The 10,673-nt window shown below is 33.2% G+C and overlaps 1 protein-coding gene across 1 annotated transcript; it reads right to left on the reverse strand.

Annotated features, from left to right (window-relative positions):
- Positions 1-1,777: 1,777 nt before the first annotated feature.
- On the reverse strand, positions 1,778-3,289 carry LOC125207646 (homeobox-leucine zipper protein ATHB-54-like). The gene is made up of 3 exons (XM_048107074.1): positions 2,908-3,289; positions 2,319-2,704; positions 1,778-2,235 (listed from the first exon to the last, which is right to left on the reverse strand). Exons 1-3 carry the CDS (start codon positions 3,020-3,022, stop codon positions 1,888-1,890), a joined length of 849 nt encoding a protein of 282 aa, XP_047963031.1. The 5' UTR covers positions 3,023-3,289; the 3' UTR covers positions 1,778-1,887.
- Between the last annotated feature and the right edge of the window lie 7,384 nt (positions 3,290-10,673).

Here is a 10,673-nt window from a genome sequence, read left to right on the forward strand (position 1 = left end):
TTTTTGGTTGTTTGTTCCATTAATCCCAACAAAATTACAACATGCTATCGGTAATCTCGCAACTGAAAAAGAGATGCTATACGGTTTTCCATTCTTGCTTGCACAAGGCACATTGATTATCTTCAATGTTGGATACGCCTAACATAATACTATTAATTTCATTAGTCACAATTGGAGCCATGCACATGATATGATACTATTTCTCCAAACTAGTCATCTTTGATGTGAGGAGAGTTTTCGTCCTTCAGGAGTTTGTTAACTAGCAAAATAAAGTTAGTAATCGAAAATAATTCAATTAAAAGCTGGGGGTTAATCCATGGCTATCAAACAAGTTTCTAAGTAAATGAATAGTATTTTTATTATAAAAAGAATCAACTAAAAAATACTCCAAACTTTTCATAAATTTGGGATAATAGTAAAATAAAAAAGTTTGTGTATGTGGAGATCAAGTGAAGAATCTTAAACCACATGATTTATAATGACCGATCCTTAAATATAACCTTTATACAGGAATTAAAATGTGAAGCATATGAAAAGGGGCGTGAATGGGAAGAGTGAGAAAGAGAAATGGAAAAGGGGGTATTGTTGTTTGATTAAAGAGATAAGAAGGGTTACATGAAAGAGCCTCCCCATAACTGCTGACACATTTCGGCATTTACAGCCAAACGTGACTTATCAATCCCACATTAGCTGCTCTCCATTGCAACGTCCCTTTCACCCTCCCACCCCGTTTCACATTTCATAACACTTCACCTCCAAAATTATACGGAGTATTAAATATAAATTGGACAAACTATAATTTTATTACAAGTTTGGATTATCTACTCAAATTCGTGTCATATTATTTATGAAAAACTCTGTTGATACATGACCAATTATTCATTAAATAACTTATTCTTCATATATAGAGAAATGGATTAATGGAGTGTATCTCCAAATTGACTAGTTTCACTCGTTGTGGATATTCGGTACGACAATAACATTTCAATCACCAAATCAGCTTCGTTTTTCAATATGTTTCAATTATAACCCAAATTAGATGCAAAACAACGTATCAAACTTAAGTAGTAGCCAATAAAAGTTTGTCGTAGGAGTATTAAAAAAGTAGAAAGAGGATGGCCAGCGCATGGGAGAGAATTCAAAACTCAAGTCGGATAATATGTCACATACATATGAACAATACCAATTTAGCTAATACAAAAATGAAAAATCACACGCCTGTTGTCAACTAGTGCTGTGTTTAAGTGATAAAAACCAGGTACAAATTGACACATGTAAACGAAATCAATAAATATAAAAGATTAATGGCGATATGATATCATGGAAATCCATTTAAAATTGTGGAAGGTAGCAAATATCAGCCTCTCTAGAGTGTAAAAGTATGGGAACGTTGGAGTGCAAACTTTCAAAGATGTTGACTTCGGTGGCCCTATGTTTCCCATTTCAACACTTTATTTACATTCTTTGTCATCTTCTATTTTTGTAGACCCTCACACTTGCACTGTGCCTCTGTTTTTCCTTTTACAACCATCATTCATTTTTCTTCAACATTAAACCTTATTAATTCTCTTTTTTTATTAGACCAACTAACTATTTAGAGACTTGTTGAAATGTGGAACAACCGTCCTAATGAAGGATTTAAGACTAGTTCGTACCTATGATCGATCCCCTGCCCTGAATGGAGGAGTATCATTCCACTAACCACACCCTTAGTTTAATTATCTTTAACATGGGCATAGAATTATTTCTAAAGACTCAATTTTTAATGAGTTTGGAGTGAAAACAGAAGCTGGGATTGATTTATCTATACGATACAAACACGAAGGAAGGCAGATGCAAAATTCATTTATTTACACAGATTTGATGGCATGAAAAAGAGCAAGAAATTCAATATTGCCAGAACCATGTGCCTTGATCTTGAACAGGAAATCCGAGATTGCAAGAGTTTGGTTGCAGATCATCGTAGCACTCGACTTGTATCTTGGGAAAACAAGACGGCGGCATAAGGCTGTCGTCTTCATCTTGGGAGAAATCCGAAGCCTCTCCTCTCTCGAACACGTGAGACGAATCAGCCGGCTCCAGCGCCGCCCCCTCCGTGCAATGCGGGCTGTCCGAATCGAACACATCACTCTTCGCCGAGCTCGCCGCCGCAGCAACCGCCGCCTTCTCCGCCTCCGAATCGCAATCCTTCTTCCCCTTCTCTCTCATCATCAACTTCTCCGTCAGCAGATTAACCTATATATATAATACACACTCCGTAATTAGAAAATCAGACAACAAATTGAATCAATTTAGTGAAGAAGAAGAAGAAGTCCGACCTCGTTTCGCATCTTGTCGTTGTCTTTGAAGAGGGTGTCGTAGTCCGATCTGAGTTTGTCGTAGCTGGCTTTCAAGGCGGCGTATTCCTTCTCGAGAACCTTGGTCTTGTAGCGGGCGCGTCGATTTTGGAACCAGATCGCGACCTGCCTCGGCTGCAAACCGACCTCTTTAGCCAGCTGGATTTTGCGCTCGGGTTCAAGCTTGTTCTCGACCTCGAAGCTCTTCTCCAGAAACTTCACTTGATCGTGCGAGAGCCGCCGTTTCTTGTCGGCCGGCTGGTGGAAGGCAGGGTCAAAATCGTCATTGCAGTTCTCCGATTTCATGTTGTTGTTTGTTGTTGTTGTTGTTGTGTTTACATCCTCGAAGCTCACCATGGAAGCACAGCCTTGAGTAATGTTGATGAAAAAGGTGTGTCATGTCATCATTGGATTCCCAATGTATATACAATTTGCACTCATCAAAAAAGCTAACTTTCTTTTGTTTAATCGTAATTGGCAAAGCAAATATATTTAAAGTTGCGCCACAAAAGCAAACAGCAATTCCCTTTTTCTCAAGCACACAAAATTATGAAAAATGAGAATTAATTACCTTGAAAAGAAGGGGAAGAATTGGGAACCCAGAGAGAATCAAGAACCTCGGAGCTCTCACTCTTGAGGACAAGATTAGGCATGTGGGAATCGTCGAAGACGCCTCCACCCTCCATAGCAGGAAAAAAGACAGGAATTTTGAAGGTGAATCTCAGTTGCAAGAGGTTGAGTGGCAGAGAAAGAGAAAGAGAAAGAGAAAGAGAGAGGTGTATTGTAGTATTAATAAGGCTTGTGGCGGAAGAAGGTGGTGCTAAGCATAATGTTGACGAGGGAAATGCAGGTGTAAGGAAGGGTGAGGCCCATCATCAGACAGCAGGAGATGATTTAGGGAGTGAAGAAAGGTGTGCAGAGGTGAGAGAAACAGATTCTTGTATGGGAAGGGGAGCCTGATAGCGCGATGGGGATTATAACAATGCCAGTTACTTGTTGGGGTGGAACTCGTCTTGCCAATATTACTAAATTGCCCTTTTACTATCTTCTCTCTCCAAACTTCTAACCTAGCTTATGGTAAAGTTAAATTTTTATTGTTTTGTATACTTTTAAATCTACTTTCACAAATTGTATTGATATGTTAGGCCTGAATTTATATGGATATATAGCCGCTAATGAATTAAATATTCCCGCCACTCCCTTGTAATTAAAAGCAAAACTTTTCGGTGCGGAGTTTAAGAAATAGATATTGAATTTGTTAAATAAATAGATAAAATGGTAGAGAGATAAAAAGGTACAAATAATATAATAAAAGTGAATAAAGTAGAGAGAATAAAGTAAGAAAGAAAAAAAAATTACTATATATGAAAATGACTCAACTACGAGAAAACTTCCTGAAATAGAAAGATGACTCAACTACGAGGGAACGGAGGGAGTAATAATTGTACTCACTCCGTCCCAAGATGACCCCTTCCTTGAGCGATATGAGAATTTATCCAATTTTATTTTATACTCTATAGGTGGCGTTCGATTGTCATGACTAATAATCATGAGACTATCCATCTAAGTTGTTGGATTATTTTAGTTAGGGTGTCTCCGGTGGCGCCCCTCCCACTAGAACCTCCACTAGCCCTTCCCACAAAAATTATCTGTCACGTCAGCACTAGCTCTTCCCATTTCACTAGGACTTCCCATTACACTAGGACTTCCCGCAATAAAATTAATAAATTCACAATTAAAATTAAAATTTACGGAATTAAAATTTCGACACGAGCTGTATTTATAGAGTTTTTTTTTTTAAAAAAAAATTAATTTTCGGTGGGATGTCCGAGTGGGACGTCCTACCCACGCCATAATGGCGGACGTCAGGTAGGACGTCGGGTTGAGGGGCGAGGCCATCCGACATGCACTCGGGACGGGCGTGGGCGCCCTTCCCACCCACTACGGTGGACGTCCGGTCGGACGTCAGCGAGGGGCGACCGGGACGTCCACCATTGGAGACACCCTTAGAGGGGGAGACTATGACTAATTATCATCAGACTATCCATCTAGGATTAAGTTGAGGAGGTTAATCTTATGAACCAAACATGGTACATATTTAATCATGAGATTTATTCTTGTCAACCGAACATCTCCCATGTAAAGTAAAGAGATTAAAATAAGCGAGAAAGAATAAATTAATAAAGTAAAGATATAAATATTTATATCTTTAGTAAATGATCGTCTTTGGAACAAACCAAAAATCAAAGTACGTCGTCTTGTATGATACCGAGAGAGTCATTTACATAATTAAAAAAAAAAAAAAAAAAAAAAAAAAAAAAAAAAAAAAAAAAAAAAAAAAAAAAAAAAAATCTAATGGTTACGTTTGGTTGAAAATATCATTAATATACTACACATATGTAATCAGATTTTTTCACTTTGGAATAGTGGTAAAAACTTCATCAGTTTTTTAGTTTAATTTTAAAGTTGTGAAACAAATAGTAAAAATTGTTGACAACATTCATATTTTTTTGTAAATTTATTCTTATTTAACATTAAATTAGCATGAAATTAGTTTTTATAACAAGATAAACTAGGAGAATTATTTATAAAGAAAAATTATTATGATTGGACATTATCTATGAACTAAATATACTAAAAATTAAACGTGAAAAAGATGAATGTACATAAGCTTGTACATGTATGTAATATTCTTAAATTCTTAAATTAAATTGAATTTAATTAAAAATTAGTTCTGTTATTTATTACTATTGTGGCAATAAGAAAGAAGTAATATGGAAAATTTATGTCAATTTATAACATGATTTCGAGCTTGATTCGAATTAATTATACAATATTTAGTACAAAAATAAAAAAAAAAGTTACAAATATTTAAGTTAAAATTTTAATTTTTTACCGAAACGTTGCAAAATAATTAGTATGAAATTTATTTTAAATCAATTAATGTTTATAAATAGATTTTCAATACTCCATCCGTCCACAAAAAATAGATCACTTTCTTAAAATGGAAAGTTTATCTCTCATTCTTTTCCCACTTTTTCTTCCCTCTCTCATACTTTACTCACTTTTTCTCTCTATCTCTCTTACTTTACCTACTTTTTCTCTCCCTCTCTCTTACTTTACCAATTCTACATTAAAACTCGTGTCATACACAAATTGATCTATTTTTTTGTGGACGGATGGAGTATAAAATGTAAAAAAGTTCGATTATGTACGTACAATATTCCTTTTTGAGATGTCCCACTCCCACTATAAGTAAGTAATTTCTCTCTTTAGTAAAAAACCATCTCTCTTACTTTATTATCCACCTACTTTATTCTCTCTTTACTTCTCTACTTTTCTTCTCTCTCATACTTACTCTCTCTACTTTAACTCTTTAAATATCAATTTCTTAATTAAATCTCATGCCCGAACGAATTGTTTCGCTTATCTTGGAACGAAGGGAATATATACTAAAAATTAAATACTAACATGTTAAATCAATTTAGTTATATTACTACTACATGATTTTCTAATTTATTAAACTAAACAATAATATATTCTAGTAATTAATCTTCCATTTTTTGATCGAACGGTTTCAAGAAAGAAATAACTAATCTCAAATAGTCCTACATTAAATAGTACTTGCAGGTGTTGTACGATTTACATGTTTTATTATTATAGGATTATTTATACATGATTAAGTTGAGATATTATGTTAATTGGAGAGGGTAACTATATCTTAATAGGATTGTATTAAAATGACAATTACTTCCTCCGTCCCGCTTTAGCAGTCCCATTGACTTTTCTGCCATCTTTTTATAAAAATGATAAAAAATAGTTAAAGGGGAGAAATGATAAATTAAAAGAGAGAATAATATAGAGAATAGTCTTATCTACATTATTGTCTCTCTTATCTTACCATTTCTCCACTTTAACTATTTTTTTATCATTTTTATAAAAAGAGGGCAGAAAAGTCAATGAGACTGCTAAAGCGGGACAGAGGGAGTATATTTTAAGTGATAATATACTATCAATGAATACCCTTAGATTTAGGAGCATATTCAATCTAAGTCTGCCACGTGGCATGTTTATTTGCTTATGTATCTTATATTGCTTGATTATCTCTAATTTCGTATCGCAGATTGCTTAGAACCATATACCGAGTTGTTTACCTATGTATCACAGATTGTTTGCCTAGATTGTCATTTTAATTATGGTGTCGCCATGGTGTTCTGAATTCGTATTGCAGATTGATTGGTTGAAACAATATGTCGAGTTGTTTGCCTATGTATCGCAGATTGTATGCTACGTTGTTGTCAAGTTGTCACTTTAAGACTGGTGTCACCCTATGCACCCCTAATTTAGTATATTGTGATTATCCATCAAGAATAAGTTATGATATTCAATCTCATAAATCAAACATAATGCATATTCTGACATGAGAGATGATTTTTCAAATGAACTGCTCCTATTATAATACATATTCCCTCTATCCAAAAAAAATAGATAAATTTTACTATTTAGACTATCTTCTAAATATGGAAAGTTTTAAATATTTAAAATTTTATTAATAATGTTAATCTCACAATTCACTGACATGACTCATTTTTTACTTTTCCCTCCTTTTTTTAATTTATCAATTTTACATTAAAATTTTATCACACACAACTATGTACTCCCTCCGTTTTATAGTAATAGAGACGTTTCTTTTCGGCACGGAAATTAAGTAAAATTGTGCTAGGTGCGTTAAGTAAAGAGAGGATAAAGTGGAAAATGAAAAAGATAGAGAGATGAAGAGAGAGAAAAGTAAGAGAGAGTAAAGTAAGTGTGGAAAAATGTGTTGACTTTTTACTAAAAAGGAAAATGACTCTATTCCTATGGAATATACCAAAATGACAAAATGACTCTATTATTATGGAACAGAGGGAGCATATTTTTGTAAAAGGAAGTTTTCGGAAACGAGGGGAGTATTACTTTTATAGATCTATACTACTTTCATTATATGTAAACTTTTGCTCATAAAATGATTAAAATTCATATGCACTAGTTTGAACATTGTAATATTAGGACTCCATTTACATACATACCGACATGCATATGATATTTATGAGGTTGTGCCTAACAATCCAAAAATTTGGAGATGAAAACGGTGGTAGGTTACAAAGAACAAAAGAGGGCAAAATAGTCAAGGGAGGAAGAGAGAGAGGATGAAGAGATGAGAAGGAGCTGAGGAAAAAACAAAGGAAACATGTCCAATCAATCACAATCTATGGGCAGCTCTGGAATTTAGGGGTACTTCACTTTGATGACTCATCACCCCTAAACCTAAATATACGACCGTTTATCTGCATTTATAATAGTTTTATCTTGTCTTCTTTGTTTTATTTATGAAACACAAGAAAGTATCTCCTCGCTATAAAAAGGGGGAAGAATAGAAAAAAAGTTCTTCTAAATTTTTCTAACACAACGAGACTCCACGGTAAATACTCCCTTCGTCCAAAATAATACTCATTCATAGACAATATGAATTTTAATAAAAAAATTAATAGAATGAAAGAAAAAAATAATTAAAGTAAGAAAAATATTAAGAAAAAAATAATGAGTAAAATATGACAGAAAAAGTGTGTAAATCATGCGAGAAAAAAATTTCATTTTCAGAAATAAGACTAATTTTTGTGGACATTCAAAAATGATAAAATGAAACAATTTTTCGTGAATAAATGGAATAGATAATAATACTACTCTCTACGTCCCACAAGAATATGCATTATTTCTTTTTTAGTATGTCCCACAAGAATATGCATATTATAATTTTAAAAAGTCTTTTCTCTCAATAGAGGTGAGACTGAGACCCATTTTCCACTAACAATATTTTAATTACTATTTCTCTCAACCTCTCTCTTACTTTACTAATTTTACATTAAAATCAGTATCGAACACAAAGTGTATATCCTTTGGAATGGATGGAGTATTATATATAAACGTGCATATATAAACAGCCTGTGATTGATTATTGATTATAAAAAAAAGTAATTATGATTTGGGAAAAATTAAATTAAAAATTACTGGCTATGAACCAGAATATTGCAAATCGATCTTTTTCATAAGTGTATATTAGTATTATTATTAGTAATTAAAATGAATTTCAGAACTATATAACATCAAATTGATGACAGTGTCGTAGTCGAACTGTTCAACATAAATTTGACATTGTGGCAAAACTTTATTCTCTTCTTTTGGCAGGAAACTTTTTCGAAAACTGTGTAAACTTTTGAAAATTATGATATAGGCTTTTATATAAAGCTGAAATTTAGAAAGTAGGTTTTGAAATTTGTTTGTTAGTTTGTTAGGATTCTAAAAAACAATTATGAGAGACAAATAGTTTAATTAAACACGTTGTATATGGAAAATCGACTTATTTCAACAAACAAAGAGAATCGTTTGCCTAATTTATGTGACAAAGAATATCAAATGATCTTTCAACTTTAATTTGAAACTAATCATGTACTCCCTCCTTCCCTCCGTGCACTATTTAAAAATTATTTTGTCATTTTAGTTTATTCATGATTTATAGAAATATTTACTTTATAATAATACATATTTATTGTTTTATTAATTACTTAGTTAATATATAAAATTAGAACACGTTTACATTATGAATGGCCATTTGTGGTCAGATGATATTCGCAATAGAAATTTGCAAATCATCGCTCTTTTAATCAGATATCCTAAAGTTAATACCATGTCTTAAGTATCAATGGATACCCTTTGCAATTGCATTGCACGTACTACGTGGCGAAATGGGTAACCTGCGGGTACCCGCACCCGACAAATCGGGTACCCATACCCGATATTGACTAAATTTGTAGTCCCAATACCCGCCCCACAACATAAAGGGATTATCCGATACCCGTTTCGGGTATCCCGTATCCGACATTGCGGGTACCCATACCCGACCCGAAACCGGTGCTTCTAACTTTAATCGTGCAAAAAGTGCTTCAAACCAAAATATGAGTTCATAAAATTAATTTTATATTCATGCTTTAAGTTTTTGTTAGTAATTATCATTAATGGAAGTCAATCTACTATTGCAATTTTATACAAGTGAATGAATTTCAGATTGTTGTTGTCTTGCTGAATTGCAGCACTATGAATTCAGATTTTTACTTTTTTTTATTTGCTCGTCAATCTTCAATTCTTCATGCAAAAATTGAAGAGAGGTTAAAGGATTTTTATAAGAGAATAATATGGGGCATTAAATATTGTTACTATTAGTTAACTAAACTAGATAATTAAAAACCTGATAGCAATATTCCCTTATTTACTGTATTAATTATCTTTAATGGTAAGCTTTGTTTGTCAGAATATGAAATTATTTCAAAAAAACTATTAGAACTCTTAGGTTGTATATAAAGTATTATAAAACGGGTATTATTGGGACGAACGGGTATACCCGCTACCCGGAAAACTCTAAAATACACTACCCAATCCTGTCCCGTTTCCCGTTATTGTCGGGTAGCGGGTACCCGATAACCGGCGGGTATCGGGTCGAGATGGGAATTACCCGTTACCCGTTACCCATTTTGCCACTCCTAGCATGTACGCAATTTTTTTTTTTTCAATTGGCAATTTTGTTAGTATTGAATTTTTTTCAAATTACGAATACGTTTAGAAAAATAATTCCCACACATGACACAGCATAGCAAGAATGCAAGATTATATTACTCCTAAAATGTAAGTACTCCATTAGTAGTATATTTTTTGTTATCAGTATACGTGTATTTAAATTGTTGCCCAAACCCGAGAAACGGCCCAGATAGGAAGATAAATAAAAGGCATTATTGAGTTATTTTATTGAAGTTTCATTCATTTCAGCAAACCAATAAGGACTCTTAATAATGTAGTTGTCTTTTGATTTTTCTCTCCTTCTATAAAAATGTGAGTTAATATATATTCTAATCACTTCTTTCTAATACATGCGCCAAAAGAAATGCGACACTTTAAATGGAATAGAGAGAGTATTGATTTGTAATTCATAAATTAATTGAGTGATGTAATTTCATTATCTATAAAATAATTTTAGTAGTAAGAAATTTGACATCAATACAACAATGAACACCACCGCAATATGTGTGTGTGTAATTCGAGATTATATTGATTATAATAGGAAGCGGACATTACCTACAATCCATCAGAGAATCATTTGCTGTAAAATGTAAATATTATACTTGTTGTCTGCAAATCTCCAAACTACATCTCTACAACCCAACCCCAGTCATATCCACCTCAAATCTTTATAAATTTGTATTTTTGTCTCAATCGACACTAATTAATACTAGTAGTAATATACGATAC

The sequence above is a fragment of the Salvia hispanica genome, chromosome 2 (genome assembly GCF_023119035.1).
Source record: "Salvia hispanica cultivar TCC Black 2014 chromosome 2, UniMelb_Shisp_WGS_1.0, whole genome shotgun sequence".
In the NCBI taxonomy this organism is placed as follows: Eukaryota; Viridiplantae; Streptophyta; class Magnoliopsida; order Lamiales; family Lamiaceae; genus Salvia; species Salvia hispanica.

Bases quoted from the DNA above. Each gene is read 5' to 3' on its own strand.
- LOC125207646 (XM_048107074.1), bottom strand. From the start codon at position 3,022: ATGGAGGGTGGAGGCGTCTTCGACGATTCCCACATGCCTAATCTTGTC. The intron at 2,705-2,907 runs GTAATTAATTCT...ACATTACTCAAG, and splicing joins TTCTTCCCCTTCTTTTCAAG to GCTGTGCTTCCATGGTGAGC. The intron at 2,236-2,318 runs GTCGGACTTCTT...TTATATATATAG, and splicing joins ACGACAAGATGCGAAACGAG to GTTAATCTGCTGACGGAGAA.